This window comes from Macrobrachium rosenbergii, chromosome 28 (genome assembly GCF_040412425.1).
Source record: "Macrobrachium rosenbergii isolate ZJJX-2024 chromosome 28, ASM4041242v1, whole genome shotgun sequence".
Lineage (NCBI taxonomy): Eukaryota > Metazoa > Arthropoda > Malacostraca > Decapoda > Palaemonidae > Macrobrachium > Macrobrachium rosenbergii.
The window spans coordinates 5,672,501-5,687,500 of NC_089768.1; the positions used below are offsets into that span (position 1 = coordinate 5,672,501).

Genomic DNA, 15,000 nt, shown 5'->3' on the forward strand with positions numbered 1-15,000 from the left:
AGATTCTGGATCATTATTCCAAAAACCCCTTAGCATCTTGGCGTGTTTTTAGAAAATAAACAGTTTTATCTCTAGCATGAATATCACTTTCCCATAAAAGTTATATAACCGGTTGCATTTTACGACTATATATACCTCGTGCACATGATACCTTGACATTTTACAGATCCACATCCCCTGCATTTAGGAATCAAACATATTCTCAGAATCATATATTCTTTTACTGAATCCACATTCAGTAAATAAAAACCTTTTCTTTCAAACTGGGCAATTAAGAGATTTTAGTATGTGGACTGTACCATTTAGGCAAAGAATAACGCACATCTTCAAGGTATTTATAAAATTACATCCAGAAATTTTTATTAAAAATGACTTTCGTTGACCTAAACGTCTAATACATAATCCATCGGCTGCCAGACAGATGGCCAGCGGACATTTCATCAACAAACATGTCACCAATCGGAAATGTAATCGACTGGACTTTTGGCCAAACTACCATTTGCCCACAAGTAAACGACTGATCGCGCAAATTGCCATTTTAATACGTCACAGTCACTAACACAGTCTGCTAGGAGTAGGAAACATTCAGAATTATGCAGTCTGGAAAACAACAAAGACCAGCGTTTTCACTTAATATGCCATCTTACTTAAAAACTACGAAATCCACAGTGAAATCCAAAGAGTATCTCAGAATCGATTCTATAAGAGATCTTGTCCACAGTCGTAATTATTTAAAAAAATTTGAGTTCATATAGCGATTTCTTATGAAGCAATAGCATTATAATAAAATCTTGCAGTACAAGTACATGAGCACTGAAAGCTTTCTAGTTTAATGAATTGTTTTATAAAACACCTGCAAAGAAGAAATAGAAATTAGCATCATTACAAATAATATATAAAAATAACATAATATATAGAAGGCCATATTGTACATTCAACCAAAGGTCCATTCGGTCAAATAACCGCTTGGAATGTCCACAACTGAAATATCTGTCACTGGAAAAGTCCGTACGTGGAATAACTGCTGGAGACATGCCCGTTGTTGAAATATCTTTCAATGAAATGTACGGTAGTTAAATGTTTCACGGAGATGTGTCCTTCAGTGAAATATCTGTTAGAGTAATGTCCAATGGTGAAATATCTGTCGGAGAAATTTCCAATTGTGAAATAGCTGTCGCTGAAACGTCCGTTAGTGAATATCTGTTGAAGAAATGTCCCTCAGTGAAATTTTTGTACCAGAAATGTCTGTCAGAAATGTCTCTCAGTAAAATTTCAGTCGGTAAAATGTCCGATAGTGAAATATCAGTCAGAGGAATGCCCCTCTGAAATTTCTGGCTGCCGGAGAAATGTTCCTTAGTGAAATTTCCGGCGGAGAAATATTCCTCAGTGAAATTTTGTCTGAGAAATGTCCCTCAGGGAAAATTCTGTTCGTGAAATGTCCGTTAGTGAAATATCTGTCGGACAAATTTCCCTCAGTTAATATCTCTCGGGGAAATGTCCAATAGTGAAACATCTGTCATAGAAATATCTGGCATAGAAATATGTCAGTGAAATTTTCATTTGAGAAATTTCTGAAAGTGAGAATTCTGTCGGAGAAATGTGTACCAGTGAAATTTGTGTTGGGGAAAGGTCCATTAGTGAAATATGTGCTGGAGAAATGTCCGTTGGTGAAATATCTGTCGGTGAAACATTTGTCAGTAAAATTTATGTTGGTGATATGTCCGGTAGTGAAATATCTGTTGGAGAAATGTCCTTCAGTTAAATATCTTGGAGAAAGATCCAATAGTGAAATATGTCTGAGAAATGTCCTGCAGTGAAATTTCTGTCGGAGAAATGTCCTGCAGTGAAAGTTCTGTCGGAGAAATGTCCTGCAGTGGAAGTTCTGTTGGGGAAATGTTTCTCAGTGAAACATCTGTTGGAGAAATGTCCGCCAGTGAAATATCTGTCAGAGAAATGTCCTGCAGTGAAATTTCTGTCGGAGAAATGTCCTGCAGTGAAACTTCTGTTGGAGAAAGGTTCTGCAGTGAAATTTCTGTTGGAGAAATGTCCTGCAGTGAAAGTTCTGTTGGAGAAATGTCCTGCAGTGAAATTTCTGTCGGGGAAATGTCTCTCAGTGAAACATCTGTTGGAGAAATGTCCGTCAGTGAAATATCTGTCAGAGAAATGTCCTGCAATGAAATTTCTGTCGGAGAAATGTCCTGCAGTGAAATTTCTGTTGGAGAAATGTCCTGCAGTGAAATTTCTGTTGGAGAAAGGTTCTGCAGTGAAATTTCTGTCGGAGAAATGCCCTGCAGTGAAATTTCTGCCGGAGAAATGTCCTGCAGTAAAATTTCTGTCAGAGAAATGTCTTGCAGTAAAATTTCTGTCGGAGAAATGTCTCTCAGTGAAATATCTGTTGGAGAAATATCCGTCAATGAAACATATGTCGGAGAAATATCCATCAGTGAAATTTCTGTCAGAGAAACGTCCTGTAATGAAACAGTTGTCGGAGAAATGTCCGGCAGTGATATATATGTTGGAGAAATGTCTGTCCAAGAAATCTCCATCGGAGAAATGCAATCAGTGAAATATTTGTATGAGAAATGCCTCTCTGTGAAATTTCTGTCACTCAAATTACCTATTCTAGCCCTTACTTTTATCTGTTCACAAAAATTCTGAATTTCACAGGTTTTTTCTTTCAGCTCCCATATTTTACCAAATTTACCATTCGATTTATGGCTAACTTCATACACATAACGCAGCTTTGTTTGAAGTGTGCTTAACAAATATTATATTTACTGGAATGCCTGCTTTGACAACTTTATATATGAAAAAATTGCACCGAATTTTAACAAGCCCCCCGCCCCCACAGAAGAATATCACCAAAATCAAACTTCCCTGATTCAGTTTGTTACCGTAAAGTAAGAAATTTTCTTCCAGTCCTTCCAAAACAAGCATTCTCCGTGTTTAAATTCCAGTATACTTTCCCAACTTTGATTTCATCCGTTTCCCGTTTTGGTAACACAATGTTAAGTTTAGAGAAGCTAATTGGGATTTCTTCTTAAAACGTCTAAAAAACAGTTTTTCGTATATATCCTGTCTATTCTAGAACTGTAAATACACGAATATATTTTTACTTTGATAACATGTTTAACCGTAAATAATTAACTTTTAGACCAATACTCACAATTATTTTACCCAGTCCTATAGAAAATGTGGCTTTATTATCGTTTTAATAATCCCCCATGCCATAATACAATTAGAATCGCCACCAAGAATTGAACATTGGGGTTCAAGTACACAGTAGCTTATGATAAAAAAATCGTCTCTTTCTGCTCTTATTAATATCTGATAGCTCATAAACATTTACTGAGTAAAAATTTTCATATCTCGTTTTCATTCATGCATATTAAAGTTCCACCTTTCAACTTAACAGTTGTATTGCATATAAACAATATCAGTATAATTATTAAGGTAATATGTAATACTGAAATCTCCATACCTTATTGTTAATAAGTACAGTCTGTATATATATAAATGGAGGTATGTGTGTGTTCCACATATACTCTGAAACGCATACAGCAATTTCAACCAAACCTAGTATACATACGACTTATTATCTGGTAAAGAACACTGTGGGGGTGAGACATCAATGGCACCAAAATGGGGTTGGGGTTGGGAAGGGGGTGGAATGTAAAAATGACAGAAAATGACAGATATTACTGTCTAATACACAGTTTCGAGGTCACTGAGATGAATAGTGACACTCCTGATGCCCTATAAGTCCAAGTTCAGCCCCGATAGGGAGAGGGTGGGAAGGGGGTGACATGTAAAAATAACTGAAACAACAGATATTAGGGTATAATCCAAAGTTTTCGAGGTCACTGAGAAGAATAGTGAAACTCCCAGTGCCCTTCAAGTCCGAGTTCAGTCATGATAGGAAGGGGATGACACGTAAAAATAACTGAAAACAACAGATATTAATGTCTAATCCATAGTTTTCGCGGTCACTGAGATTAATAACGACACTCCCAAAGCCCTTCAAGTCCAAGTTCAGCCCTGATAGGAAGGGGGTGAGAAGGGGTGGGAAGGTGGTGATGTGTAAAAATAACCGAAACGACAGATAATAGTGTCTAATCCACAGTTTTCGAGGTCCCTGAAAAGAACAGTGACACTCCTGATACCCTTAAGTCCAAGTTCAGCCCCAATAGGGAGGGGGGTGAAAAGGGGTGGGAAGGGGGTGACTATGTAAAAATAACCGAAAACGACAGGTATTAGTGTCTAATCCATAGTTTTCGATGTCACTGAGAAGAACAGTGACACTCCTGATGCCTTTCAAGCCCAAGTTCAGTCCCGACAGGAAGTGGGGTGGGAAGGTGGTGACATGTAAAAATAAATGAAAACTACAGATATTAGCGTCTAATCCATAGTTTTTGAGGTCGCTGAGATGAATAATGAAACTCCTGATGCCCTTTAAGTCCAAGTTCAGCCCCAATAGGAAGGGAGTGGGGTGAGAAGGGGTGAAAAATAAAATGTCAAAAATGACAGATATTAGAGCCTAATCCATAGCTTTCACGATTGCAGAGATGTATAGAGACACTCCCGGTGCCCATCAAGTCCAAGTTCACACCCAATAGGAATGGGGGTGAGAAGTGGTGAAATATAAAATGTCAAAAATGACAGACATTAGAGCCTAATCCATAGTTTTCAAGATTGCTGGGATGTATAGAGACACTCCCGGTGCCCTTCAAGTCCAAGTTCAGCCCCGATAGGAATGGGGGAGGGGGTTGAGAAGTGGTGAAATATCAAATGTCAAAAATGCTGGGCAATGTAACTGAAGCAACTATCTTAACAGGAATGAGAGAGAGAGAGAGAGAGAGAGAGAGAGAGAGAGAGAGAGAGAGAGAGAGAGAGAGAGAGAGAGAGTTTATTGGTTGTCATTCAGAGGTTTCCCGGGCAGCGCCGGTTTGGTTAGTTAGTATTTTTATAAAGTACAATATCAATCTTATAATGCATTACCAGAGACTTTTTCTTATTTATTCACATTACTTCGTCCGTTGATGTTTAAAGAGGCCTCTTTCCCTTTTTTATAACATTTTCTTCCCTTTTTGAATACCATCTTATCAACACTTTTCACATTTATATTCCATTCACCTTGGCTGACAGGTTATGATAGTACCATATTTTCAAATTCAAGATAGTTTCCATCATTTTCATCAGTTTCTAATGAATTATTTGTCACTTTCTTCATATCAGTCTGTATATCTTTCATATCTTATATATCATCTTTGTGTGCCATTAAAGCTGTCCTACTTCGGTCATGTCATTATCTCCACCTGAATCCTATTTCAGCGTCAAACCGGCCAGAACCATATCCTGGCTGATTTAGTGAGAACGTTCTGTATCACATTCATTTCGTCTTTCCCTAGCACACCAAGAATATCCATTATTGCATAACAATCCTCCTTTTCCTTCATGCTGTGCTTTTTTTTTTTTTTTTTTTTTGTCCCCATATTGATCTCCAGCTGCGTTGTCGTCTCCGACGCCTCACCTCCTGATTATCTATATTTGTATTTTCATTCTCATCTCTCTTTCCTTCACATTCTTTGGAATCATCGACAGGAATCTGACACAAGTTTCTACCGCATTTTAAGCACGTCGTATGCTGCCCATTATATAAAAATACAATATTGTGTCCATGGAAACAAAAATACTATTTTTGCCGTGCTTATACCATACAGCAGACAATTCTCTTTCCCTACTGAAAATCTCTTGCATCTTATTTCTTATTTGGTGCACTCTGCCGCACTTGCTTAAAACTTCTCTGAGCACGACGTCTTCGATATCAAAGTGAGAATTCTGACGCAGGTAAGAATACTATTTAAGTTAACCACCTTAATATTTTCCCCATTACCATCCCAATAACTTTATCTTCATATTTTTTTTAAATTCATAAACATATAGCTCACTGAATTTATGATAGTTCCATTATTACTATCTGCTATGAAAAAACAACTAAACTATCGTTAATTCCGAGTTTATCAAAAATCACCTTGCTTATGAGGTAGAATACTCTTTCCCAAATACTGAAGGGTGTATATATCAAGGGAGTGTATATCAAATCCCATATAAGACACAGGAGGGTTTTTGCACTAGTCAAACTGGAAAACCATCGGAAAAGGGAACAGAACCGCATATAAATGTGCAAGATATGCACAAGACAATAGTGCGATATTTGTTCACCTTAGTGAAAATTATCATGCCATCAACCGAAAAGGGGCTAAACAGATACTTTTTATGTCAATAATATGCTGAAAAAATAACACAGAATCCATTTTTATAAAAGCAAGATTTTGTAAGAATATGCATATAAGCCTAGGCATGCATAAATTCAATAAAGAAAAATAGATTACTTGAGACTACAGTAATGGAGTAAGCCTTCCTGCATAGACAATCAAGGTTTGTAAATAGAACCCTGACTTCAGACGCTGATAAGCTTACCGATCCCGTCTTTTTTCTATTTATCAGGTACGAATATTTTTGACAACCATCTGTACGTTCCTTGGTGCTGTCACCCTAGCATGTATACTGCAAAATTCTTGAAGATATCACTGAATACTAAAGCTGAAACCAGTCAGAATTTATCCTCTATGTTTCATTTTTCCTTGATGGCCGTGCGGTTTAAGGCGTCATTGTAGTCCTGAGTTCTTGTTCCTCCGTGGTTCGAGCCCACGAGACGACGAACTTATTATCAACTAAAAAATTCCCCTTCGGGTAACATACATGAAAATATTTCCGAGGTAGAACGAACTGGATATTAAAGGACGTTTGTAGCTTAATGCTTGTATGTGAAACATGGTGATGTGATAAACTTCATTCATATATATATATATATATATATATATATATATATATATATATATATATATATATATATATATATATATACAGTATATATTCTTTATCACTTACACTTGTGTGACTTTTATGTAAGCACACAGATTAAGCCGCACTGTTCCTGAGTATAAAAATTTCACGTGTATTTAACTGACAAAACTCCACAGTTAGCCAGGCGTCACAAACTTACCAATCAGCTGTCATAGTGGAAATAGGTTGATATTGATTCTAAGAAGAGAACCTAATTCAAAAGGCTTATGTAGGGCAGCGTCATATCTCTCTTGTAGCCAGATGGTCAGATCGCAAGTTTATACTGCTTGTAACCAAAGGCCCAAGTTCAAACCCTAGCCAGGTGAGAAGCACTTAGGAATTATAATTCATGGAAGGATAAGCCACAAACTTTCATAACTAAATGAGTGTTAAAAGAATAGCAATCAACTACTATGATGGAGAGGGGTTTATTGATTCCAAGTACAAAATCTTAATTCGCCAGGAATATTTAGAATAGCGCCAGTATCATTTTATCTCTCTCGATAGCTGAATGGTCAAGTCAAACGTTTACCTCTGTTTCTAAACCAAATGTCCAGGTTCTAATCTTGCCATTTAGCTATGACGATGGAGACGTGTTAATATCAGTCCTAAGTACCAAACCTGAATTCTTCAGGAATAAGTACATCACAGTCAATTTTAACATACGATTATATCTCTCTAAATATCTGAATGTCAATTCGACTGTTTATCACTGTATTTAAACCAAAGTAATTTATGAGTTATAATACATGCAATTTCAAATCATAATTCATAGGGCACTCTTTTTGTTGCTTTCTTTGGGTGCGTATCAACTTACTATTAAGGAAAATATCAATATGAGGGCTAGGATGAAGGAAGGTATGACATACTGTCTAGCAAGACCATAAGACCGAAGGTACTAAAGGCATACCCAAAGTGAGAACTCAATGGATAGAAATGTATCTGAATCTCTCATGAGGGTTTCAAACGAACTGATATAACATGTATATTAAAACGTGAGAAGCAAGATGGGTTCAACAGACGTAAGTAAACATTATCCTGTTACAATAGCTTCCATGTCACATGAGGTTCAAAAAACCATTAGCGATATTTCAAAATCTGAATTTCAAATACAATGAAAAAAACGCCATAAAACTCTGGAAAAGTCTTACAGTGACAAAAATAAGCACAAAACACATACAGACAACAAATGAGCTTAATATATCCGGCAAAGCCTAGATCATTCAAATGTAAAGCCAAGGAATTTTAGAAATGGGTGAAAAGAGCATGTCAAAATGAAAATAAGGGTATTAATTCAAGAGTGACTCAAACTAGTTCATAAAAAGAGTAGATAAAAAAGTGAGCAGCAAAGCAAAACAGGCTGGATGGACAAAGGAAGATACTTGGTTACAAAGCTTATATGATAACTTCACAAGTATTAAGGTTACGTGACACGTAACACTCCATGTAACTGAAAAGGGCTTATACAGAATATACAGAAGAATAACAAGATCTTTCTGACAAGACCACCTTTATTCTAGAATCCACTCTCCACGCACACACACACACACACACACACACACACGCAAACACATTGTGCTCCTCGACTAATGCCACTGATTCATTATCATCACTCCATTCCTCCAAATCTACTAGATAAGTACTCACCACACCTTTTATTTTCCTCACTACCTTCCACCACACACACCTGTTTATTTACCTTTATATCTCTCACCTTCACTTTCACCATAGCAACCATACTTGGTTCTAAAATTATATCCTCCAACAAAATGGCATTATATATGTTCTTCCGCTCATCATTAGGCTCAACTTCTCCAGTGTGATCGGTCATGTCTTAGAACTTCCTCATTGTCTCTACTTATTTCATCCTTATCTCCTACATCAGCCATACTCCCCTGCATTTCCTCAGCACCAACATTTGGAATAAAACCTCCAGTTTCACCGACAGTTATACCACCTTTACTAGGGTATAGAAATACCTATCCTATTACATGCAAGGTGGCCCAATAAAATCTTATTCCCCACATTAACACCTCTTACCACCAAAGCTGGTTCCCTTATTAACTAGTTCCCCAGCGAAAAACAGATATCCACCTCACCTACAACATCTAGTTTATGAGCCTGAACATCACACACTTTCTCCTCTGAATGCCTTAACCGATACTGGGAAAACATTTTCTGATAAAAATCAGTCTACCAAGCTGACTGAAGCACCCATATCTACAAAAATCAAAATACTAGACCCAGTTACGGCGTGTATATCTCCCAAAAGCCCTATATGACACGAACAGTTTACCTTTTTTCCTTTTGCTGATCGGCCTTCCAAAAATCCTGTCTATTTCTAGACTTCCTTTGATCTCCCTCCTGAGGAGCTTTCTATAGCTACCACCAAAATTCTGAGGTACTGGCCTAACATTGCTTCTTTTGAGTGACGGACAAAACTTCCAATTGTGTGTAGCATTTTTACATATGCCAAAATACTGAAGATGGCAATATTTCTTCGTGTGGCCTTGCTTGTTGCAATTAAAGCAACAGAACTGGGGTGCTTGGTTCGTAGATTTCCTATCATTTTCCACATTTGCACAGAAATCACCGGAAGCAAATCCTGAATTTACCTGTGGAAATTTCCATTAACCAACTCGTGGTTTTCGGCCCCCTATTGAAAAATGTGCCATCTATCGTTGGACATTTCGACTTGTGCCTCATCAGTAAGTAAGTATACCTTAGTTTTACCAGACCACTGAGCTGATTAACAGCTCTCCTAGGGCTGGCCCAAAGGATTAGACTTATTTTACGTGGCTAAGAACCATTTGGTTACTTAGCAACGGGACCTACAGCTTATTGTGGAATCCGAACCACATTATAGCGAGAAATGAATTTCTATCACCAGAAATAAATTCCTCTAACTCTTCATCAGCCGGCCGTGGGAATTGAACTCCGGCCCATCGAATGACAGTCTGAAGCTCTACCGAGTCGGCCAACAAAGGGCTTGTGTGCCTCATCAGATGCATGCTCTACTTGACTGTCAAAACTACTCCCTACTGCATCAGGGACGTCATTCAAGAGCCAGGAAAATGCCACAACTTCTGAAAGTTTTCTAATGAAATATAATTACCAGATACCCAGCTCGAACCGAATTCTGTCCCTTCCTAATCTTATAGAATGCTCTCATATCCCATACTAAATCCCCACACGTAACTGCCCCATACGTAGTTCTTAGTAACCCTTTGAGGTCCTCCCAAGTCTAAAAACTACGACAGCGTCGGCCAGTATCGCCCACGTCTAAAGCCAGAAAACTTTTAGATTCATTAAACGCCTCCGCTGTATGAGAACTTTTTTGAATCCGAATAGTTTTGAACAGACTCAATAAAAATTTCAACTGACTGATGCAAGACCCCATTTACTAAACCCGCAAAAGGCTGAATTGACGAAGCAACAGTCGTCAACTTATGAATTAAAATTTTCTTATCCTCGTCGTCACCTACCATTTTCCCAGATCTCTTTTTTCTATCTCTACCTTATTTAAAAAAAAACTCCAAGTTGGCTCACAAACTCGGCCTGATCTTAAATGTATATAACATTAAAAACTCATACAATATGGTCTAAAACAACAAAGGAAACGAAAAATCGACAAAGCAATAATCAAAACATTATTATCCCTCCAATACCCAATGAGAGTAAATCCCTTCTCCCATACACATGCCAGTAACCCAGTTAAATAGCAAAGTGCAAGGCCAATATGTGAGTCAAGGCCAGATACAAAGTCCCCCGAGGAAGGAAGGAAAGAAAGAGGAAGAAAAAGAGGAAATCCTCCGAAGTAAAATTCCCCTTCCAATACACCACTGGCTCACAAGCGATAAATGCTAAAGTCGCAAACCCGGCATGGATGCTTATGTCCCAGCAATTAAAATGCCAATGCTAGCAAAAAGACCCTGTTTATTGTCGTCAAGCTGAGACACCGCCCGTCGACACGTTTGCCCACTGTCTCCATACAAAAAAAACCTAACTCGGCAACAAATGTACGAGAGCGTTACTATGCAAAGCGCTTCTCCCTCCACAGAACAACCTATTACATATACGCATGCAATTCAACCCTACAATTCAATTAAGTGGAGGAAAAAAAAAAAAGAAAATGAGAGAAAAAGAGAATCTTAAAGCAATTGTAACGAAAATAATAATGAACACTAATTTTTTTCCCACTTGCATCCCAGCATTACCTTGAGTCCGCAACCCCGACACTCACTTAGATACAACCGCACTTCGCTTAAAAAAAAGAAAATTTCCAAATACACCATCACATTTAAGAACATAGTAAAAACACACGACACCCGATAGTCGGAGTTCCACTCTAAATCACTCACTAATCAAAACTGAGTGTCAAGCTGAGAACACCGTGAAGTGCCTCACAATTTCGCAAACTTGCAATCTATCCCCTAGTAACCACGAATGCCAACATCTCCATGTAACGACTCATAAAATACATCTAACTGTCTGGCTGATTTCAAAAAACCAAAACCTGCATACATTCCCTCTTCGGCGTGGGTTCGTGACACTGTTCCTTAGCACCTACACCACTGCCCACCACTGTTAAAGCGTCTTTGTCGAATCTTGAAATAGGGCCTTTGGCCTTACCCGAGTTCAGTTGGTATCTTGTAGATGGTAGATTACAAGCTCTCTCTCTCTCTCTCTCTCTCTCTCTCTCTCTCTCTCTCTCTCTCTCTCTCTCTCTCTCTCTCATTTACCTATTCTGTCCAAGTGTGCAAATCAAATCCTAAAATTACAAAACTACAATTTATTAAGCAAGTTTTACAACAAATCATGTAAAATGAAATTATGGAAGGTAGATATTAAACCCATTAAACAATACCCCAAAGCAAAGTAAATAATTGCATGTCAAATATGAGTCGAAGGGATTAATTCCTGTCCCCCAACCAAGCCTCTAAACCAACCCCCATTTCACTGAAGCCTGTTACACATAACTTTCAAAGTTATTTCTGTCATTGGTTCCGTTATAAACGACCACTTCCCACACTGGCCATTTTAAATGCTCGCTTATACAGGAGTATATCTTTCTCAATTAGTCATGGGTCCATTGAAACATTCTCTTAAGTGAATGGGAATCTCGATTCCCAAACGTAACACATCCCCAATATCCGATTATAACCAGACCAAAAAGTCCCATGCACCAATGATGGAAATTTCCATCTTTGACACGTGACGCTGTGCCCGAGTGCCCTTCGAACAATGTTCAGGTCACCGACCGATCAATTACTGAATTCCACAGGTGAAAGAACATTGAGCGCTGAATTAACAAACACATACCACCATTTACGAGGTTTGTTAAACATTGCAAGAGACTGTGTGTTACGCGCATGTGCACCAATGCATGTACACACACACTATATATATATATATATATATATATATATATATATATATATATATATATATATATATATATATATATATATATAAAATGGGGTACATTATTCTAAAATACAATATTTCTGCTAAATATCAGAGTCAATTATAAACATAAGAAATCACTTATGACTTTTACTCTGCGTTGCAGAATTAATTTACGCTACTGGCAACAGTAATAATTTTACTTCCTAAGAATTGAAAATAAGCAGCATTTAACGAGTATAAAATAACTAGATTATTGCTTAATATGTAATAAAATTGAACTTAACATCGAGAGGTTAATGCTGTTATACTTAGAATATTCCATGCACTTATTAGTAAATGGTATGTTTACCGAAATTTGAATGGAATGGACTTTACCATGTGTGTTTCCTTTTATAGAGTAATTTAACCAAATGCAAGTACTAACCAAGATTTTCGGCTCGCATGGCCTGAACAAACTTTTACGGATTTTTGAGATTTATTCGATAAGGAAGAATAATATCTTTGGCTAACGAATTCCTAACCTCTAAGAGAGAGAGAGAGAGAGAGAGAGAGAGAGAGAGAGAGAGAGAGAGAGAGAGAGAGAGAGAGAGAGAGAGAGAGAGAGAGTAAAAATATCCTATCCCCAGCGATACGAAAATTGCTGGACTGGGTCAGCCCGCTTGGGCTGTAATGTGCCTAACTAGGATTTTTCTAACAAAAAATTGTTTGAATCACATGGAGAAGGAAATACCCGCCGCACTATTTCCTGTTACAATCTTCAAAATTTCACTTTTGCTAGTTAGGCTATCATGAAAGTCATGCAAGCTATCATGAGTTAGCCATCAAAAGCTTGTGTGCAAAGGTTAATAATTCTCTCTTCTCTGTAACTGGGATGCACGAACGTGTTCTAACAATTCCTAACTCTATTTCAGTCATGATTTTTTTCGTACCTAGCAAACAATAAAAATAATAACATGATACTTACTGTGGAAATGGATCAATTGTGTGCTTATAGGGGAATTTACGCTAATTAAGAAGGTTCGTTTCTTGTCTTGCATTCAGCTTTAGCAAGGCTATTTAGCTGATAACTGCAAAAGGGGTAAGGACTCAATCTGTGATGTTCCAGATTGCGAAATCCTGGCAAGGTTGCCAGTGTTATAATTTTAAAGCTGGGGTCTTGCTAGGTTAATGGGGTATACTAGGATGATATGTAACTTACCTTAATTACTACAAAAATCTGGACTCTGGCCTTGAGGTCAGCTAAAATTATAAACAACAAAATACAGCTGAAGACCTGTTTCAAGAGGGGAGTGATTTGATACACTCTGGGATTTAACTTAATTCATTATATTTACAAAAGAAAACACATCAGATGAGAGGAAGCGTAATTCTGGTGTAATAAGGCTAAGAGCAAATAACAGGGAGTTTCCTTGAGGGAATACAATGGGTTGTCCACTTCAAAGGACATTGAAAATGAGATAGTGGGGTCCACTACGCACACAAGATGGTACACAGATCCACAGCTGAATACTCCTAATCTGCAATCGAAACACTTATGGTTACTCAACCGAAACTAGCACTGTAATGAAGGAATCAAGGAACTGCACAGAAGATGCCTCAACTGAACTCAATTCCAGTGACTTGAATATCATACGATTACGTTACACTTCTCGTCACTGCTTTGCAAATTAAACAGTACAAAATATAAGAAGCAATACAGGTCTCACTGTAGGTATATCGCACTATGAAAAGAAAAAGAAATTCATTAAGGCGAATAGGGAATGTGGCTGACGAAAAACCTTAAATCCTGGTACTTTACCTTTTTTAGGAGCTGAAACTCTCCTCTTGTGAGGGCCAGCGAGAGGGAGGGCAAGTGAATTAGTTCACAACAAAAGTTACTTTGGTTACTGCCAGCCCCGTGTTGGAAATAGGTAGTTTAATGAAGCAAGGGACAGGCCATCAGTCCTCTGTGGCCGTCTGAAAAATTCTAAGGCCAAGCGTCTCTCTCCAAGACCCTTTATGGCATTTGGGCATTGCGTTTTTTCTCCTCCTAGGTGGAGTTTGGATCGTCCTGCCCACATGGAAATGCGGCCAGCATGGCTGAACGTTCAAGATGGTGGATAGCACATGTTCAACTCACCAGTTGACCTGCCTCGGGCGACGATTAGGTCTGATTGGGTTTGCACCTGGAATCAGGGAATTTTGGCAGCACTTGGACAAGAAAGAGATTAAAGTGGTTCCCCCCAAAGGCAGTGGTGAGAGAGACGTTTTAGAGGCGAATTTGCCTACAGTGAATCATACTAAATTGAATGAATTAATTGCTTAGTCCTTTTTCCTTTGCCTTAGAGCATGGAAGATGGCGTATGAGAGGACACTTGATAATTCTTATACCTATAAAAATTTGAAGATAAGAATGAATTACATATAGTAAATTAAGGATACTAACTTCATCACATTGGGTAAGAGAACTAAAAGTACCTGAAAAGAAGACTAGTCAATAACCATCATAAGGAATGCAGAGGGTTACAAACAACAATTGGCTGTTGAGTTTAGGTACTAAAACTTTAATTAAGAGGCATTAAAATCAACAAAGAAAAATCATTGGTAGCTTGATTATAGTCTTTCAATTACGCAACGAGTACACAAACTCCAAAAGCCAATTATCTTTTGTACACCTCCACATCGTTCAAGTCTGTTATTTCTAAA

At 37.9% G+C, this 15,000-nt stretch overlaps 2 protein-coding genes across 2 annotated transcripts in view; one reads left to right on the plus strand and one right to left on the minus strand.

Annotated features, from left to right (window-relative positions):
• Positions 1-15,000, minus strand: part of LOC136853991 (uncharacterized) — an 833,204-nt gene that overhangs the window by 288,152 nt on the left and 530,052 nt on the right. The window lies entirely within an intron of this gene.
• On the plus strand, positions 1,804-14,398 carry LOC136853865 (sperm acrosomal protein FSA-ACR.1-like). The gene is made up of 3 exons (XM_067129790.1): positions 1,804-2,562; positions 4,564-4,624; positions 14,349-14,398. Exons 1-3 carry the CDS (start codon positions 1,804-1,806, stop codon positions 14,396-14,398), a joined length of 870 nt encoding a protein of 289 aa, XP_066985891.1.